The sequence below is a fragment of the Carassius gibelio genome, chromosome A13 (assembly GCF_023724105.1).
Source record: "Carassius gibelio isolate Cgi1373 ecotype wild population from Czech Republic chromosome A13, carGib1.2-hapl.c, whole genome shotgun sequence".
In the NCBI taxonomy this organism is placed as follows: Eukaryota; Metazoa; Chordata; class Actinopteri; order Cypriniformes; family Cyprinidae; genus Carassius; species Carassius gibelio.
This window is the reverse complement of record NC_068383.1, coordinates 14,812,569-14,833,792: the sequence shown is the minus strand read 5'-3', so window position 1 is coordinate 14,833,792 and position 21,224 is coordinate 14,812,569. Positions and strand designations below refer to the sequence as shown.

The 21,224-nt window shown below is 37.5% G+C and overlaps 1 protein-coding gene across 8 annotated transcripts in view; it reads left to right on the top strand.

The window, feature by feature from the left end:
* The window catches only part of LOC128026268 (inactive ubiquitin carboxyl-terminal hydrolase 54), a 53,484-nt gene that overhangs the window by 4,857 nt on the left and 27,403 nt on the right, over positions 1–21,224 (top strand). For 5 of the 8 annotated variants that reach the window (XM_052613178.1, XM_052613179.1, XM_052613174.1 and 2 more), the window contains exons 1-2: positions 4,708–4,857; positions 19,850–20,442. In XM_052613178.1, the coding sequence (XP_052469138.1) occupies positions 20,296–20,442 (147 nt within the window). In that variant the 5' untranslated portion in view covers positions 4,708–4,857; positions 19,850–20,295. Of the gene's footprint in view, positions 1–506; positions 593–4,707; positions 4,858–19,849; positions 20,443–21,224 lie in introns of those variants that run through there. The other 3 variants (XM_052613180.1, XM_052613177.1, XM_052613176.1) reach the window with 2 other exon arrangements.

The following is a 21,224-nucleotide window of genomic DNA, read 5'->3' as shown; positions in this document are numbered from 1 at the left end:
GTTTCTGGGCTGGCTATGAATGACATTTCAGTTGCTAATTTGAAGCAATGTTTCAGGGTTTAATCTTCTAAGCATGTGGACTAAATGGCTCATATAAGCTTCTATTAAAGCCAGTTTTTATACGATGTCAAAAGTTTGTATCATTTAAGAATGTGTCATCTGATTAATATAAAAATGACTTGTCCTTTTTAAAATAATTGATCCTGAGGCATATGCAATGCAACACAAAAAACAAGACCTCACATGACATATAATAATGGTCGTACTTATTTATATTTGGCTGACTGGCTCTGTATTCAGTCTCAAGTCATATTTGCTATCTGAGTGAGATCATAAACGCACTGTTTGGCATTGGATCACATGACTGAGTCTGTCCGAACAGATAATGTTCTTTATGAGCTGTCACACGTTTACCCTGCCTGTCCCTTTAAAGGCAGAGAGGTGGGAGGAGCTTCTTGAGGAAACAGGTGTGTGCTGATAGGGATGATGTCATTGTTTCTGAATCACCTGGAAAAACCTGCATGATTGTCAGCTAGATATACACATCACAGCTGCTCGTGACCGGATCACAGATGTTGGACAGACAGACGCTGTAAGTACACAGACAGTATAAAGCTTCATAAGGAACTCCTTTTGTCAGCCTGAGGGCTTGTTTTAAAGTTTTACATGAACTGTATGCTGGAGAGCTGTAGCTGACAGGTGCGATTGCTGCATTTTAAACATTTAGTGGCTTCATTCAGGCTTTTCTATCTTTTAATAGGAAATTCTAGAGTGTTCTGTTCATGTTGAAACACAATACTTTTAGCCCTAGCTGTGTATGGAGGTCATCAGATATTAACACTTCAGCTTTTCCTAGGAGTTGTGACCCTGTACATTTGAGGAACTCAGTCTATGTCACCGCACACATTAATTTAAGCTTTATTTTATGCAATAAAGTAGTAAATTCAATTTGCACAGATCTGTTTTAGATACCATAAACTGTTGTGCTGTTTCAGAGCGTGATAATAATACCTACAGCGGATATGAACCTGGTACAGGAAATTAATAATAACATTAGGATTCAGAAACATGCAATGGAAACATTAAACCAATAAATTCCAATCGTGACCTATTTTCCATTCTGGTGTGGTATTTATAGAGCAGATGTAGTTTTAGTCAGACAGTGAGTTTATGCATAAGGAGCCTTTTTGATAATGCATGACTACAGCCCTTGTCTTGGGTAATCACATGACCGAGTGAGTAAAGCATGCCTCGCTGTCCAGGAGGTGTCACTCAGTGAGGATGATGTCATTCAGGAAGTAGATCGAGTAAAACAGGAATAGTTACCCAGACCTCTGAATCACCTGGATGGTCACTCCTTTTTCTCATGAAGGATGTGAATGCAAATTGTGTGCTGCATGAAGTGTTTGCTTCATTGTTCTGTGGTTTAGATATGAAAACTTAGATAATGTATGAGAACCTGTTTTCCCTCTTTTTCCTCTCCTCTCTTGCCCTAGAAAATAGTTTGGCAGTCCATGCAAACCAAAAAGCAAAATTTAAAAAGTAGTTAAAAAAAGTGACCTGCTTTTCATGAGCACTATAAATGTTGAAGTTAGATGTTGTGGGATGATAGTTATTTAAATAGTGTTTTCAACCAGGAAGAATAGATAACATACCTGTAGGACATTTAAAAGGTCAGCATGCGATTTTTGCCTTCAAACATTTTCATATGGGATTTTTTTTTATTTTGAGTGAGTTTTGTTTTTGCATAACACAACACTGTTCTCATAAGAATGATCTGACTTTTAGGTCATTACTGTCTGTGGAGATGCTATGTTGTGGAGATGTTGGCTTACATTGGGAAGGCTATAGATTGATATAGTGCATGTAATATAGTGTGATCTGTAGTTATCTTATTATAATGACTTTTTTTTTTAGGGTTTTTGATTTCAGAAATCAAATTCATACACAAAACAAAAACCTTACTGCTAGAAAAGTTAATTAGGTGTGAGTTGGAAATAGTATGAGTGGTGGGTGGTGGGGGGCTCATTGTTAATGAGTACAGTTGTGAAGACAATTTGTCATGTCTTTGGGACAGGGTGGAACTAAGAGTGCAAGCATTGTGAATGAAACCTTTTCTTTTTAAACATAAGCTTTTGTCTTTTCGATGAATAACCCATTGTGGAAACTGTATTGGTTTTCTTTATTTAAATTGACATTGCTAAAATATTGTTGTTGTTTTTTCATTTATTATTATTTTGTGGGGTAAGGCTATTTTCTATGAAATATTGGCAGTCATTATGTTGGATTGTGGGCTTTTCTCCTTCTGTTTTCCCTCATAGTCATGTTTTTTTTTGGTGTTTTATTTTTTTTATTCTCTCAGGGTTTATTGCTGTGCAGACTAGAATCTGTACAGCTTTCCTATACATGGTTTTTGTTGTATTTTACAGTTTAAATTCCATTTCTATGCAGTGATGTGTAAGAACAGTAGTCTCATTTCTTTCTGTAATAGAATGGTGTAGAACCTGTTTGGTTTATTCAGCACAAGCATTTCAGAAATCACTGACAACACAAAATGCCATTGTATGTTTGGCACTATCCTGTTATTCAACTTCCTCTGACGTGCCCTGGCAAACTTGTGAAATGATTTGTGAAATTGTTTGAACCAAAATGGATATGAAATAAAATTGCCTTCATCATGGTTTATGGGGCTTTGATGTCCATGCTTTAGTTTGGTCAAATCTTTTTCCCATTACAGTTCATTACAGTCACCACATCAGTCATTGTTTTCAGAAGGAAAAGCCTTTAACATTTGCCAATGTTAAGTTCTGTGTGGACTGGCCCTCCCTTCCCTTCCTTGCTTTGACCTTGCTGAAAACCTGATACACTTTTTTTTTTTTGACCACAATTGTTTGTGTCATGATTGATATACATTTAAATCTTGATTATATTTTACAGCATAATTTGGTTAGGATAAACTTTATAAGAAATACATAGTTCATCCTAAAATGAAACACAAAAGATGATGTTTTGAATCAAACATTTTTGGTGATTACCTCCTTTCATTCGAAGGACAAAAACACTGAGACATCTCTCAAAATATCATATTTTATGCGCATAGAAATAGTTATACATGAAGGCGAGTAAAGGATGGCAGAATTCAAATTTGGGTGAACTATCCCTTAAGCAGTTGTGAATACATTCTTAAGCCCCATAAACACTGCCAGTGATTTTGTCGCTGTATGTATGTTGACAGAGTCTTCACTCCTATTGAAAATTGAATGGGATTGTGTCGTTCGCAGTGTGAATGGGGCTTTCAACAGTCATATTTTTCTGATGTGTAATAGAAAATAGTTTCTCAATCTGTGACACTTAAGTCTTCCCACTCATCATATGTTTTTAATCATGAGCCTTTTGGGAGTTGCTGGCTGCTCTCCAAGTTAAACTGTTCTTATGGCCCTGTTAATTATCTCTGGGTGGAGGAAGTAACTTGCCCCACACACCATGTAATTTTCATTCAATCAACAGTCAGTCAGTTAACAGTTTGGGGATTGTAAAATTGCTGTTTTAGAAATATGTGCTTGGTGCCTGTCTTCAGACTCGGAGTAAAGTTTGTTTGATTTTTTTCTCCATGAGTTCAGCTTTTTTTTGTCTGTATTTTAATCTATATACTGAATTTATTCTCAAATACAAATACATTTTTGTATTATATTACATTTACATTTAGCAGACGCTTTTATTGAAAGCGACTTACAAATTAGTACAATTGAAGCAATCAATATCAACAAAAGAGCAATGATATACAAGTGCTATAACAAGTCTCATTTAGCTTAACGCAATACACATAGCAAGGGCTTTTAAAATAATATAATAAAAAGAAAACAGAATAGAAAAATAAGAGCAAGCTATCGGTCAGAGAGGGCCGATCCAAATCTGAGACTTTTTATTTTTGGGGGGTATAAAAAGTTGTAGATCTCTGACAAGCTACGCAATATCGTGTTCATTATCGAATGCTTGTCGAAGGCGATAATGAATGTGTTATTGCGTAGCTTGCTTGTCAGTGATCTACAGCTCTGTCTATTAAATGCTGCTCCATTTGAAACAGGTGGTGGCAATTTAGTGGTAATCACAGAACCAGATTCACTGACTAAATGTGCATGATCTGATTATATTGTTACATAGCCTATCGCCCAGCCCTAATAAAAACATTGACAACCAATCAGAAGCCTATCACATGACAGAATTGCAGTGGGTTCCTAATAAACATAACGCTATCATGCTTTGGAGTAGACACCGTAATTGTTTCATTTATTTATTTATTGGTGTGATCATGGCCCCTTATACCACACACTAGCTTACTTCATAAACCTTCTGTACATTAAGTATGGAAATTTGGATGCAGCACATGATTTATGTATTAGTGGGAGAAAAAAGAGCATTTGATTGGACAAAAATGTAGTGCAGGATGAGTCATCATTTGTGTTTTACTATGTATATATCTAAATGTGATTCTCCCAATACCAACCCCAACATTAAGTGTAGGCCAATTCTAGCATAAAGATACCCGCAAAGCTAAAGCACCAGACTAAAAGCTATAAAACTATTATTATTATTGAATGTCTTTGAAGTGATAAACTCAACACTTTTCAAGGGTGGGCACTGCTCAGTAGTTCACCCGCCCCCATTTTATGTCTGGGGACTGCAGGTAATAGCGCCGCCCCGCCGCCCCTCCCCCAGCCCGCATTAGCTCAATGAACGCGCGCCTAATGAGTGCTGAGGAGAGTCCAGAGCTCGCGCGGAGACCGGTAACTTAACTGAAGCTAACAACCAGCTGTTTTCCCCAAAAAACTTTGTACGGAAGCTGTTTGAATGAAACTGGTGAGTGTTTTTTTTGTGATGAAATGTAAAGATGAACAGCTCTGACATTCCTCACAGGATTTGGTTCGGAAGAGACGCGTATCTGAATCTTTATGGAGCAAAGCTTCAGACATTTAACTTAGCGTTAGTCGCATACTTCAGAGTAAACAAATGTCATTTTCACATAACTTTTAAAGAAATTTGCAAAGTTTAACAGAAATGCACTTGTTTCGGCTAAGCACACTGTACGTTAGCTAAAACTAACTTAACCAAAAGTTTTAATATAGATCTAATGTTATTTTCTTCGCGCTTGTGTTTTTAACGCAAGATTGATGTTTTAGAGAACGTTAAACTAAACCGGTAACGTGAGTTAACGTTATTTTAACGAATGTATAACGTCTGAACGTGTGTGATGTGATTTCATATGAGGAAAAAATGTTAAACAAACTGTATATCAACTTTTCACCTGTAGAGTTCCTTTAATGTTGTGGGACTTTTATAGTTGTGCACCTGCTGAACTGATCATAATACCAATATTTTAAGTTACCTGTTTCCTTTTAGTTTACTATTTCTCGGAGAGGATCTGTGATTACATGAGGAACTTGTGACGTGCTGAAGTAGACAAGATGTTAGGCTATATATCATGACCGAATGTGACTCTAAATCTGAAATCTGAGAACTGAGTATGGTCTGCTCAGAAATAGAAGTCTTTAGAGCATAAAGACAATTTGTGTCACGAATTCTAGACCAGATTTCTTTGTTGTGCTTATAGTATAATACTACATGCAGCATAAACACATTTTCTTGACACACCTTAATGCTCTGTGTGAATTATGGGAGTATCTTCTGTTAAACTGTGAACATTCAGAAACTACCAATGAACTTGTTTAAAGTCAGCTTAGATGCAGTGGGGTAGCAGTCTCCTAACCCTTCAACAATCAAGCCTCAAGAGGAAACTTAAAGATCTGAAATTACTGACAAATAATTTTCAGCAGACCATTAACAACACCAAAAGTGCATTAATTCTTAGTGAATTTAAGTGAAATAAAATCTTTTAAGGAAGGAGAATAGACCACAAGAGTGCAGTATCTGTTGGCTTTTCCATATTGTTACATTGGAAAGAAAAAGAAAATTATCAGGAAGGACATGACACAGCAGACTGAAAAGAGCTTTTGTTACAGATATTCTTTTAGTACCAATGTTACATACAGTAACAGAGTAGAGAGAAAAAAATTGAGTATTGATTGAGTATTTGGAAAATGTATGGCTTGTCAGTCAAAGGATTGGCAGCCTTATTATTTGAAATGGTTTGTTTCAGCACTTTTGAGTGGACATTCCCCAAACTGGAAGTACACCACCCATAATTTAAAATGTAATAGACTATATGGGGAAAAAGGTGGATAGGCTGCTCAAGAGTCAGTGGCATTAGGTGTTGCAGGCCAGCTCTAGTAGTCACATGTCTAATGGCACTAATGTGAGATCTGGCTTAAACCCTTGGTCGGGTCTGCTCCAGATCAAACAGACCACACTAACAGGCTTTGGCATACAAAAAGAAAGGGCTCGTGGGAAAAAGCCTGTTGATAGTAAAGCCACAGTAGCATGACAAGCGCTATGAGTTCGATGAGTTGATGAAGAGTATATTTATTTACTGTTGATTTAATTGTTTTGTAGTTATGCAGGTGAATATTCCTATACATACTACATCTGCTATATTGGCATTGTAACTATATGGTGAAACGGTGAATTAAAATATGGAGAAATATAAAACTTGATTTCAATATGTAATTAAAAATATTTCATGTTTACTGCGAAATACACATACACAATTATTTGTATTCAATCACAGTAGCACAGTAGAGTAGGTGGGTGCTAGAGAATTTTAGCAGGATTAGCTTGTTTTGATTATCTAATTGGTGTTTTTTTTTTTTTTTTTTTACTTGAATATACAAAATAAGCTAAATTAATGCAGGCTGATGGTTTCAGTAAAAGCATACTATCTATTCACAACCTTGTAACTCACAGTAGGCCTGTCTTTAAATGTCTATAAGATGTTGTGAAAAATCAGTTCCCCTGTTGAGAATGAATGGATAGGATTTTTTACTTCAATAACCTAACTGTGGCACTTTGTGGTGTTCCTTGACTGACCTATGCTGAAAAAACCCCCCAAAAAGCTGGCATTTGTTCTTCGCCTTTGCTTGTTTTCAGCTTTTTTAATCTGATGGCTCCTTAGTTCCTGGGGCTTCATGGGACATACTACTTTTCACACATTGTATGTATGCTTGTTCAGACACAGAAGGTTGACATAGATGGATTTGTTGAAGTGACAAAGTATTTGGATGATATGTAGATGAATTGCTGTTACATGGAACTTATCTTCAGGTGTTCTTCCTGATTATTTAAAAGTGGTTGTGATTTCAAACAGCTGAATTTATTAACTTGTGTTGTAAAAGCACTGAAGCCAATTCTGATGTGACCGACGGGCTAAGTTTGCCCTATAGTTGCATTTGCGATCTCAGCCTCTCTCTGCGCTGTGGAGAGAGAGTTGTATTGAACTGGCCCAGATTCAGGTGGCCTCGCAGCCTCACAGATGGTACGAGGGAAATGCAGTTGCTTGTGCCATGCCAAAGTGAAGTTCACTGGCTCATGCCTCCAGGAGAACTACTAAACTCTCCAACTGCAGGTCACATCCTCTGATCTCCTGGCACGTGATCTGTGCCATTCCATGCTATACATTTATTCAGTATTTTTTTTTGTATAACAAAAATGACTTTTATTTATTTATTTAAATTTTTTATAAATGCTGAAGTCATCTTGGATGTAATTATTGGAATAGGACATATAAACATAAGGACGCTGTTTGTGCCTGGCTGTATCTTGTGCTTGACCCGCCCCATGTGCTTGCACCTCATCCTTCCAAAAACAGTACCAGGTCTAGGTCTCCATGGCAACCACAACCCACCCTGTCTTATTTCTGTTTAGTGGAAAATAACTGCTCCAGCCTGGACCTGTGCTTCCTCAGCACTGGGCTCCTGCTGCGGGATGATGTCAGTCCGGGGCTGATGGAGACGGTGGAGAGCGTATTACTCAGGGATGGGCCTGTTTCTGTTTTCTATCGTCCTACTAAACTTCTTTCAGACAGAAAAATAGCCTGAGCTGCTCGTGTGAACGTTCAAGATTTTCTTGTCCTTTCGCACTGCAGAAGCGGCCTTTTAAAAGTAGGTTAAGGCTGATTATGTAAGCAGAGTTGTGTCTTATTAATGTAATTAACTGGACAGAGAAAATCCCAAACATAGCTTTTGCATTAGCTTTTTCTGTCTAAACAGCATTGTTCATTTGACAACCGAAGATAAAATGACAAGAAGCCTCTGACGAAACTAGGGCTGTCATGATTGAAATTTGGCTGACGATTAATTGTCTAAAAATAGTCATGGTTATTGCAATTAATTGTCTGTATTATGGCTTTGGTCTTATAATGATTAATTGTCTCTCTCTCTCTTTTTTTTTAATGGGTTTTGTTTTATAATTGTTATTAATTTAAGTGTTCAGTAAATAATTATCTTTTAATCTTTTTTTGTTATTTTGTAGTCTAAGTTTGCTTAGAGTATTCCAAATTCTAATAATGGTCCAATACCGATCCAACACCAGTATTTTTTTGTTTGTTTTCTGCACCACTACAGAATAGTGGTCAACCAATATGTTTTTTGACAGCTGATGCCGATATCTTGAAAAGCAGGGGGGGAGGGCGATTAGCCAATATGATTTTTTTTTAATCATTATAATTAATATTTCAGAAATTTGAAATCATTTGACAATGGATTAAAAAACGTGTAAAAAAAAAAAAAAAAGCATGCTTATACTTTATACTAATACGAAGCAACAAAAGTCACAGCGTGCTGCACTCATGGTACAAATGAAATGAGCGAGCAATGAACTCCAGCGAGATATAAATTTATGCAAATGCGCAGACATTTATCTACACATCAAGTATTATAATGGGAATATATCATCTTGGAGAGAGAGTTTTAGCATGCTGACTGTCATAACTGAATGAGATGTGCTGTTTGAATGCTGAGCGGAGAATGTCTGACAGCTGCAGCAGAAGGAAGATCACTTTCTGTAAACTTAAATTTAACAATGTACATACAATTAGGTCCCTCACATTAAGATACCAAATGGCTTTAGATGATAGGCTATATAGTGAATGAAAACCAAACTGGTGCTGCTCTGTTTTTTTTCTTCTTCTGGTGTATGACTCCCCTTTGTGCCTTATAAAAAACACAGTAATCAGAAGATCAAAAATGCACAATTAAGACTTGATTATTTAATTATCATGACAGGCCTAGATGAAACCGTTTCTAAATCACTTTCTTAGTCTAACACTAACTTTGACCAGATATCTTGTTTATCATTCACTTTCAGTAATAGAAATGGGATGCCAAGACTATCAGGCTGTCGCCCGGAGACATGTTTCCCTCAAGCTTTTGTCCCTGTTGGATATTTTCTCACTGTTGGTTCAAGTATAGTTTTGGCAAAGCAGTTGGTGTCAGACTGAGGTGTGAAGCTTCTCGCCAGTGAGACATTACAGACTTCATTAGTGGCACAAATGTGCCCTTCTGGATCGAAAATGTCAGATAGCTGTGTCAGGGTTGGTGGATGGGAGGGGATGAATTCTCTTACTGGCTAAATGGACATTTCTGTTCCCGGCAGAGCCTATTATTGCAGGAATAATCCTGTGACACCTTATGTTCGATTAGGTCAGAGGATTCATCACCTGCGTTTTCCTGGCTTTTCCTAAACTGGAAACTGCCAGGCTTGTGGAACAGCTTTGCTGTGTTGCAGATGCAATTGGCACAATTTCATGTCAGGGTCCAGTATTTCTTAAACTTATTTGATTAAATTATGCTGGATAAAGTTCTCTTTTAATAATTTTTTTTTACTCTCCAAACATTTAAATTTTTTCATTTTTTTTAATAGACTCAAAACTGTAAGCTGCTTTTAGATCTGTTGGTTAAAATACCTTACCTGTTGAGTAATGCCAGGAATACACAACATCGTTTTCAAAGTCGAGTGGGGGGGGGGACGACACATTACACAATATTTTGCCAAGAAGAATGACAGGGAACCTGGAGAAGTGATACAGAGAATCACAAAAGACTACGACTCCTCCCCTTATTTCCTAGCCCTCTCATTTCTCAGTGCATTTTTGGAAATTCGCACTATGCGATCATCACTCATATCAACAAGCACAATTTGCCTAAGGATTTTTTCTGCAATCTCCAGAAAACTGTCAGAGAGTAAAAAAATTGGGCCTAAAATTGTTGTGTATCCCTAGCAAAAAAAAAAAAAAAGTCAACTCTGGGTCAGTTTTAAATCCTCGCAGTTTTCGCTACCTCTAAAAAGCCAAGGCTGACTTTGCCATTTTTGGAGTTTCTTTGTGTTCACAACCATGGATTACCTGGATGTTTGCTGTTTATGGTAACCTCTACAGACACCTTGGCTATTGAATCACCATTGGCAAGCACATTTTTTAGTTTAAGGGCCAGACTGAGATATATATATAAGGGCCGGGACTTTAACGCGTTAATTGAGATTAATTAATTACACAAAAAATAACGCGTTAACTAAGATGAATTAATTACAGAAAAAAAAATACCCGCGGAACGTTTCTCACTGGATGAGTTTCGGCGGACCGATTATACTGAAGCACCAACTAGCGTTCGCATATCACCAAAGAGTATATACTCTTTGATATCACTGCAGCACATCGAGCCTCAAGTATCACCTCAACGCAAAACATATAGCAGCTAGCGTGGACTTTACACTTTATGTTGAACTATGTATTATTTTGTTGGTGCAACAGTTTATGTTGAACTCTTTATTGTTTTGGCCAAGGTTATTGAGAGTTAGACTTAGTATGTTATGGTCTCTGAAGCAACAGAGAGATGTTTTCTAATAGTCAGTGTTTCCAATGTTCTGAATGTAATTGACAGTATTGTGTTTTACTTAAAAAAAAAAAAAAAAAAAAAAAAAAACACTTTACAGAAGGTTCCAGCTCCTATAAGCTTCCTGAATTTCTGAAATGTACTATTTCTAAATTGTTTCTAAATATGCTATTGCTACAATTCATGGCAAAAATTGCACTGGTCTGCTAGACTTAGTTGAACAAAAATAAACAATATTTTGTTGCTTAAGCTTATGTATTCAGTCATTATTCAATGGTATACTATAAATCCATGTGAAAAAAAATTACTTCTCACTGTTCTCAGGTCAAATATTTATCTGCGATTAAAATGCGATTAATTTCGATTAATTACAAAGCCTCTAATTAGATTAATTTTTTTAATCGAGTCCCGTATATATGCCTACTGTATCAAACTATGTTTGTTTGTAAAATGGCACAGCTTTTTAAATATCTGAAAGTACACTCTTAACATCAGTCAGTCAAGCATTATAATTTGATATTATGATAATCAAGTATTATTTAAAATTTTAGAATTAAAATTTGGCAAATTTGTCTGTGAATGCATAGGCATTTTTACTGAATTTAGGACTGGTGGTTCTTTTTTGGTCATTCAATGTTTCTGTAAAAAAAACAAATGGGGGAAAAAACTAACAATTATACTGATACGGTGGTGGTGGTGGTGATGATGATGATGATAATCATAAATTCTACTAATAAGAACAGTATGAAATCCACTAAGGATTATCGAGCTGTTGGATTCATGAATATCAATCAGGTTGTGTGTGTTCGCTCAAACTGGTTCGCTGAAATCAAAACGGGGATGATAATAGAAGAGCCCCAGCCAATGAGATTTCCATTTGCACATTAGTTCTGCCCACTACTGCCGGTTAACCTGGCAGTTCATAACAAATGGAAGTTTTCGCTTGACCCCAGGCAACCTAACTTGTGGAGTTCCTCAGGGTTCTATCTTATCTTCCACTCTCTTCTCTCTTTATCTTCTTCCTTTGGGCTCTATTTTTAGAAAACACTATCTCTTTTCATTGTTACGCTGATGAACTACAGATTTACTTACCTTTTAGTATGAAAACATACTTTATCATTGATACTCTTACTGCTTGTCTTGCTGATATCAAATCATGGCTTTCTAAATACTTTCTGTTCTTGAACCGAGATAAATCTGAAGTTATTGTTTTTAGTCCTTCAGAACATTGGGCAAGTATTCAACCCAATATCAGGACCTTAAATTCCTTTATCTCTCTTTGAGGTGAAGTAAAGTCTTTGAAGTCTTTAAAATTGGATAAACGAATTAGTGCTGTAGTAGGTTCTAGCTTCTTCAATCTTCGAAAAGTAATTACGTCTTGGCTGAATTATTGCAACGCCCTCTATTTCGGTATATCAATGTTACAAGTAGTTCAAAATGCAGCAGCTAGATTCTTGAAGGGGTGTAAAAAGTTTGATCATGCCACTCCCCTCTTGCCATCACTGCATTGGTTGCAAGTTCACTATCAAATTGTTTCAAATCTTGCTGCTTGTCTATAAATCACTTAACAATAAAGCTCTGTCTTATTTTTCTGGCTCACTCCACTCCTGCTCTTCGACGAGGGGACTAAGATCTGAGGGCAAATTTCTCCTCCAGACCCCTAGAACCCAGCTTAAAAGCCAGAGAATCGAGAGCCTTTGAAGTGGCTGGTCCCACCCTCTGGAACAACTTACCAGTTCACATCAGAATGGCTTCCACTTTATCTGAGTTTAAGACATATCTTAAAAGACATCATTGCTCTCTGGCTTTTAACATGTGCCTTTTGAATAGTTTTAATCCACTTTTGTTGTTGTATGGGTTTTGAAGTGTTTTTTTGTTTACTGATTTTCTCCATGTTCTATATTAATGTTGTTGTCCAGCACTTAGGTCTGCCTTGTTTTGTGCTAAAATTGCTCTAGAAATAAAACTTCTAAAAAGCTGAAAAAATCCAAAGGACAGGAAAATTCACAGGATTCTCTCTCTCTCTCTCTGTCTCTCTGTCTCTCTCTCTCTCTCTCTCTCTCTCTCACCAAAGCGACAGTGAGTCGTGCACAGTTACACTAGAGTTCACAGTACACTTAATACAGGGGCGCTACACATCCATTGAGATTAACTGAGAAATATATTACAGATTAGATTTCTCAGTCAGTGTTTGGCAAGTGAAAATATATGTGCTAAACTTATACTTAACATCTAACTCCCACACTGGCGAGTACAATCTGAGAATTTATTAGCCATTGGCTAATATTAGATATCATTTTGAGATTTAGTTGCATATGTACTAGAGGGTGATGAGTATAGAGGGTCGTTTATGGTTAGTATTTTTCGCTCATTGTTACTGCTAACTTTCAGCTTGACACTAGAATAGTTGGAGCTACATTTCTCTGATTATGGACCTGACATGACATGCTCAGGCATATGACAAATGTACACAAAATCTGCTCTAAAATAAGATATTATAGGCTTACTGCAGTTATTCAGGTTATGGCAAAATAAAACTATTTATGATGTACTCACCAGTGTTTATTTTGGCAGGCATTTTTGATTTAGTCTTAGTCTTTATCTTGAGACGAAACTGCTTAATAGCCTTAGTGTAATTTTAGTCATTTGAGACATTTCATAGTTTTAATCTTTTTTTTTTTTTAGTCGACGACAAGTCATTACATTTTTGTCATTTACTTTTTCATCAACTTTTAGTCATTACTTTTAGTTGTTGTTTTAATCAAACTGCAGTTACCAACATTTATTTTTGGTAGCTATTTTATATGTAGTTTCAAACAAAAATTGTCATTTAATTCTTAATCTCTTTAGACCAAATCAATGAAGCTTGTGAGAAATTTGAATCAAGGATTGAATTTGGAAAAACTTGAATAAATTACCATTTTCATTTTTGGATGAACCATCCCTTTAACAGTAGTGAAAAGGGAGCATCTTATAAAAATGATAGTTGTTCATATGTAATATAGCTTATAAAATTTATAGATTTATATTTTTATAACTAATTTTTCAGATACAGTAGGTCTACTTGTACATTTAACATCTTTTGTTGGTTAACATTAATTAACTAACATTAATTAGGAATAATGTGTCTTTAAGATGGAAGTCATGCATTTACAGGGACACTAAGCAGGAATTACTCCCATCTAGTGGTGAAATTGTATTTTGCATTCAAACTAATTTTGCTCGCCAGCGCCTCGCTTTTTCAAATGCGCGTTGCATCTACGGTAGGCGATATGTACCAAAAAGCTTTGACAGGATGTCTTCTAATAGCACTTCGTCGAGTTTTCCTTCAGGTGAACAGGTGTGTTATTTCAAACAAACTGCAACATGACCATAAACAAACGAATGTTACAGTATGAATTACTGACTGTGGAAAACATGAAATATTGTAATTAGTAGTTATGTCTAATTTATTAGTTATATTTTCTGAATTATATGCATTGTTAGATATAAAAAAATATTATAATATAGACTGTAACACTGACTTACCTGTCGAGAAGAAAACTGGCCACTTCAGCGTCTCTTTTGAAATCTTTATCCAGCATTAGCTCTTTCCACCTAGAAAAAGCTTCCCCGACATTAACTCTTGTTTTCTGTAATCTACGGTCACGTTTCCTTTTACGTTCTATTTTTGACTGTTTTGGCGACGATGTTTTCTTCTCCTGTGGCGCGGCATATGTATGGTCCATAATAAGAATGCAATCCAGACTTTTAAACTTGCCGGTGCAGTTTCAAGCGCCTCTCACTGCTCTGCACCTGCGTTTCTGGCTCTGACCGAAAACGCGCTGTGGAAACGCGCTGGCTTAGTACTTTTTGTCCCTCTCTGCTATTATAGTTTTGCAAGATGGCGGAACTACATGGAAGCCTCCGTCGACCTACCCGTGCCATGTATATAAAGATAATAAATTCTTCATTTACAAGGATTAGTTTAAACATTGGCATAGGTATTTGTACACCATTGAGGGCATATTTATCAATAAAAATATTGATTTTAGATAATAAAATACCTAAAAAGTTACTTATTGTCCCTTTAATATTGACACACGTTCAGTTTTCACCATTTTTATAGACTGTTTCATGGGGCGCACACGCCTGGCCCTAAAGGCTGGTTCACACGGCAGGATAATTGGGCCGATTTTAGCCCCGATTCAGCCCTTCCGACAATCTTAGGATGCTCCGATTATCGTAAAATAATCTGATCAAATATTCCTGCCGTGTGTGGTGTGTTAAGACTAATCTCCTCTGCTCGGAAGAATGTCGGGACCGCTCCGATCTCAAATCGGGGATATCCAACATGTTGGATTTATTTTGCCCGATTTCTTCTCGTGTGTGGTGTCCCCCGAGGACAAACAATCACGCAGCCTGTGGACTGTGGCGTGTAGCCAATCAGAAAGCGAGGTGACGAGGCAGTGATAGTACCGGGAAACAAAATCAAAACAGCCGGCGTATATAATATAACAAATACAAATAAAGTCGATGGGCATAACTACATCCACAACTGCAGTCCACCAGAGTACATGGAAACTAATATATGAACGTTTATTTCAACGGTTATTAATCTGTGTAGTACGTAACAACATTTCTATGAGATAAAACAACAACTTATCTCCATATCATGATATAGCAAGTATAGTCCATGCTCGCGTCGTCTCCACCTCTTTGACCATCGCCTTTTCTTATTTTTCTTATGTTTTTTTTTTCCCGTTAAAAACAAAGCACAAACTATGGCCACTGCATCCTCTTTGTCCGCCATGATTGTTTACTCTAAAGTCACGTTTGATCTCGAGGGATTTTGCGAGATTTCCCGTCTGACCTGGGAATGCTCGGGAGTCAAATCGGTTCGTGTGTGATGTGTTGATATTGCCGTGTGGCTGCACACCACACACGGAGCGACCAAAACTGTTAGACCCGTGATTTTTTATCGCCGTGTGTGGGGTCTCTCAGGTTTGGAAAATCTGCCGACAATTTTAAAATCGTCCCGTGTGAACCAGGCCTAAGTTAACTTCCGGTCTGTGTTGTGTATATCGGTCTGGCTGCCTTCTACAAACGCAGTTAAAGTCAAGGTGATGAGTAGACTGAAGTTGATCTCAGGTGGTTGTGCTGTGGGATGTGTTTCCCATACATTTATTTTTGTAGACTCGCCACAACGTTTGTTTATATTGTTGCCTTTGAAACAGTCTATACAGTCTATGGTTTTCACCCACCTGTTTAAGTTCACTCAATCGATAACTGTTTTTATGTGAGATACTACACAAGATAGACATTTTCTGTTTTTTATGTTTGAACCCTGAGAACTGATTGCTCACTGTATATGAGAACTGAATTAGTGGAGCGTGCATGAGCGAGTGCACTTCTAGTGCAAATCTGCCCATCCTTAAGTTAATTGACAAATTGTGACTCCCGGGGAAAACGGGACGTCTGGTCAACTTACCCCTTCGGGTGCTGAGAACATTGTTTCAGATAGCTAGTTCATGTTTTGGTAGTCTATCCATCCACTGCAGCTGCCATACTGAGACTAGGTATGTAAACGCTCCTTATCCAATTGCAATCCAATGACAGGGACGCACATTTTGAAGGACAAGACCGTAACCTATAGGATGTACTATATTTTGAATGTCCGGTAGTCCTCAGATAACATTATAGTCCGGTCTTGTCACCTTTCAACAATTAGAAAATAACCATTCACATGTCTTGTTTTTTGGATGATGTTAAGTGAATCTCTGAGACATGCTTGTTCATTGGCCTGTGGTTCACCAAAACCAAATGTTTACAAGAATTACTACAGGGCCCAGCAAGACAGTCTTAGCCACTGTCTGGAAGCTAATGAGGGCCTTACAGTAGACACTACTAGTTCTGTTTTCTGCCAGACGGGATAATCCACCGTCTGATCAGGATAATCTGACCTGTCATTCGACCTACTTCACCCCCTGCTGACCATGCATAGGCACAGTACAGTCAACCTGGGATGAAGAATCCACCATGAGGGTTTCTTCAGTCTTAAAGTACTTTCTATCATCCTAGTTTAATGTGCAGAGACATCTAAGAAAGCATTTTTTTTTTTTTTTTTTGGAATGATATCCCAAACAGTATAAACACCTCTGCTCTGTGGCGCTTTCAACATTGCCTGGCTTGTTTGCATGGCCCAGGTCTGAAATATCTGGAGAGAGCTATCAGTTTGCTTTCCCATTCATCACATGGCTGTTGCTCACTGCCATTGAACAAATCTGTCCCAAAGACTAATGCAGATGGGCGTTTGAAAGAGGACATTATAGTATGTTTTATGTTTTATAGAATGTTGAGTGAATTTGGGTGTTAATGTGATTTCAAAGTCATAAACTGAGACAAGGAAACCATTGACATCAGCAGTGAAAGGTCAGCCACTGACTCACAGCTGGATAAACACTCATCTTAATAGAATTTCTCTCTCCAGTTCAGTTTCTATCAGTCCCTTTTCTTTGTCATTTATTTTCTTTTTATCCATTCACTTCATCGTTATCTTGGTTTCTGTCTGCCTTTTCCTGTCAGTCTGTTATCTGTGGCCTGTCTTCCTTTCTGTTGTTTTTTCCTTCTCTTGTTTTATTCTGTACTCCTTGAAAACTGCTCTCAAGGCTGTTTTCGTTAAAAGCACATTAGACAGTGATGGACGTAGCCAGATTTGTTAAACTCTTTGGAGGAATGCTCAAAGCTGCAACTTGTAAACTTCCTGTTAGGAGCTTGAAGTAAAAATCTAAACGTTGCAGGCAATGAATGTTGTCCTCGTTGGTTGTCTTTTTCACCTTAAAGCAAGTTTGTTGCCTGGCTAAGTGCTGCTAATATAAGCCTGCCAGAGGGAGACTGGTTTAAGAGCTTTGACTATCGTATCAGTTGTTGAGTTATATCAGAGTTTCATCTCTGGGAGGTCAGCTTGTAAGTCATGTGTAGGAGTAGCACATCAACGCTTAGCTTAGATGTTCTGTATGCTGGCTCGGACTGGGACAAACAGATAAATCCTTGTCTGCACCCAAGCTTTATTATAGCCAGTGGGATGAGATCTGAGTCAGATTGTAAAGGAAATTTCACAGCTACAGTGTTAAGACGTGACTGTTTGGGTTTTCGTGGAGTGAGAGTCTACGCTCACTTGAGGTGTTCACACATACTGAGATTTTTATTGCTTTAGGTTGCTAAGTGGATCTAAGGGACAGTTCACACAAAAATACTGTCATTTATTCACTCATGTTGTTTAAAACCTAATTGGCTTTCTTTGTTCTCTAAGACATAAAAATAAAGGAAGACTATTATTGGTTCCCTTGGTTCACAACGTCGAACGTGTTAAGAACAACTTCAGGATGAATAAATTATATAGATTTTATTATTTTTATCCTCATATTTTTTTATCCGCCCAAAATAATGAAACTATCCACAATCGATTAACTAGTGTTAAATCTCTCCTCACCCTAAACGTTTAGTGTTTGCTCGTTCTGTGTGCGCGAGAACCGTTTCCTCCAGGTCTTGACAGTGCGGCCGCTTCAGTCGCAAATCAAAATGGATGTGCGCACACTGTAAAATGTATTTAAGGCACCAGGTGCGAATAAACTCACCTGGAGGGATTTTGCTTTTCTTAAATTTACGCTCATAAAAAGTCTTCAATACATGAAATGGTAAAACAAACATCTTAAAGAGCGCACATTGCAGTGTCGCTGCTGTTAGTTCAGGCTGCTTCAAAGCAATTCTCAATCAGTGGATAGCGCACATTTATGTCAAGCGATTGCTTATGAACTTGAATTGATGAACAATGACTTTCTACTTTATGACCTTTATAAAATGTTTTAGATGGTTGTAAGATATTTTTTTTTTTGGCATTATTTGTATTTATTTTCTGTGGACCATTTGTTGTCTATGTGTGATTATATGAATTTAACTTCTATCTTTGCAGCATTTTATTATATCCCTTTATATGTAAGCAGAGACGGATTGTGATCATAATCATAAATCAATAGCCAGATCAGACACTGTAACAATAACTTCTCATCCATCTTGTCTATGCTAGACAACAGTATCTGAGAGATCACGTCTGCTCCAATGTATTCAGTCTTGTTAGAAGATTTTGGAACCATTCACTTCCCATTTGCATGAAGTAAAACTTTCTATGATCCACTGGAAATCAGCAGCTCTCACTGAAAATGAATGACTTGTGGTCACTTTATTACATTTATGCATTTAGCAGACACACTTGTCCAAAGCAGCTTACAGTGCATTCAGGCTATACACATTTTAGTATGTGTGTTCCCTGGGTATGAAACCCACAAACTTTTGTGCTGCTAATGCAGTGCTCTTCCACTGAGCCACCGGAACTCTGTTATTATCATAAATTATATTATTACTGCAATTACATTTAAATCTTTATTGCTGCAAATCGCAGTAGCCCCTTTCACACTGCACTTCGCAGTGACCTTTTTTATTGAATGTTAGCAATCAAGTTGTTGTTATTTTCATCTGAAAGAAGAACTTTTTATCAGTAAGCTAGGCCCTATGTGTTCAGTAAGCTTGTTTCAGTAAGTTATGTGTTTTCAAGGCTTCAAGGTTTTATTGAATGCTATCTCTATACAAGTGCAAAATTATGCATTCTTAGTCAGTCTTTTATTTTGTAATTTTAAGAGCAATAAACATATATTGCAATGTTAAGGAATTCATGTTTTTTTCATTCAGATATGTAAATCAACATTTATAAATTGTTAGTAGTCAATTAATGGGGAGATAATCGAAATCGAATCAGTCTGAAAAAGTTTATCCCAGCCCTATTACACGTCACGTCCTAATGTCACGTGTCATTACGGGACCTTTACGGGTTGTGTGTGAAAGCTTGCACATATCCCGGGTAATCACTGGCAGTGTGAAAGTGCAAAATCTAGCGACCTGGGAACGATTGCCGGAACACTTAACCCGTGTATTTGCCGGAATCGCTGTGTGAAAGGGACTAGTTTGAAGAATGCATGAACTTTAGATTGGATTGAGCATGAGATGTTAACTTTTTTCATTTCTGTTTATTTTTCCAGATATAGTGTTGTGAAGATTGACACTTGTTTACAAGCAGGACGAGACTCTAGCAGCCAATCTGCACACTTTTGCTACTGTTAAAGGGTGTAGCACAGAGCACTGCAATGAAGATCACCATACCTCCCACAACGCAGAATCCTGAGTATAATGGTGTGAAATTCCACAACCAAATCCCAGAGAGCTGTTAACAAGGCCAAGAGACAGCATTTGCCTTTTCTGTCTGATGCAAGACGACAACAAGAAGCCAACTCCCTTGGATACATTTTTTTTTCCAGAATATATATATATATCTAGCTTATAAAAATTGTGGCCATTGGCAGCTGTGAATTTTTAGATCTTTAATTTTTTGGATGAAACCGCAATGCATTCGATTTTGGAAAGATGAACTTGGTATTTTTAAGTGGAGGGACGATTTAGAGTTTAAGCGATACTGATTTCCTCCACCATGTCATGGAAAAGAAACTACTTTGCATCTGGCAGCAGTGGCTTACAGGGTATATTCACCCCACGAACCATGACATCAGTCGCCCCCAGCAAAGGACTCCTCAATGAGCCAGGACAGAACAGCTGCTTCCTGAACAGCGCTCTACAGGTAGGACTACACTTGTTCATGTAAACACATCTTATATGTTACCTTTTATACTTTTAGAAATCTTACTAGGGTCTTTCTGAAATATACAAATAGTTTCTTAGTTGAACAAGACTCTTGAACGAAATGATTAGTCTTTATATGGTGCTTTCAGGGATGTATCTCAGATGTGGCTCAGTGTGGTCTCCATTAAACTTGGCAAACTTTGAGGACACCCCGCATGAGCTTGCTGAGATGTTTACATCAACTGTTATGCTATACTTGTAGTCTATAAGGATAAATGTTTTGCAGACTCTCTCATTAATTAATGACTCGTGCAACGTATGACCTCAAAAGAGGCTTGCTCTCATGGGTAGAAATCATAGACAGTAAAAGAAATGGACACAGCGACCCCATTGGAACTCAATTGAGACAAATGAAGCCCAGTTTTAGCGTTTTTTAGCACTTCCGTTTCTGACGCGCAGACTCAAACGAAGCTTGACGACGTCAGCAACCTGTCTGCCATATGTACATGTTCTAGTAGCTGTGCGTGCAAACTGCCATCGTTAATCTTGCAGAGAAGGCGAGCTTGAGCGGGGAGTTATTTGGCGTGAGTGAGCAGGAGTAAGTATACTGATTAATTATTTTGTATAGTATTTTAAAATGTAACGCCAGTACGCCATATTAAGTTAATTGCCTGCGAGCTTCTCCACCTGTCTGTACGGTAATGCGACAGAGAGCCGAGTGGTTATGACGCAATCGTTAGCCTATTTTTTACAAAAACTGTTTATACGGGGCCATAATGT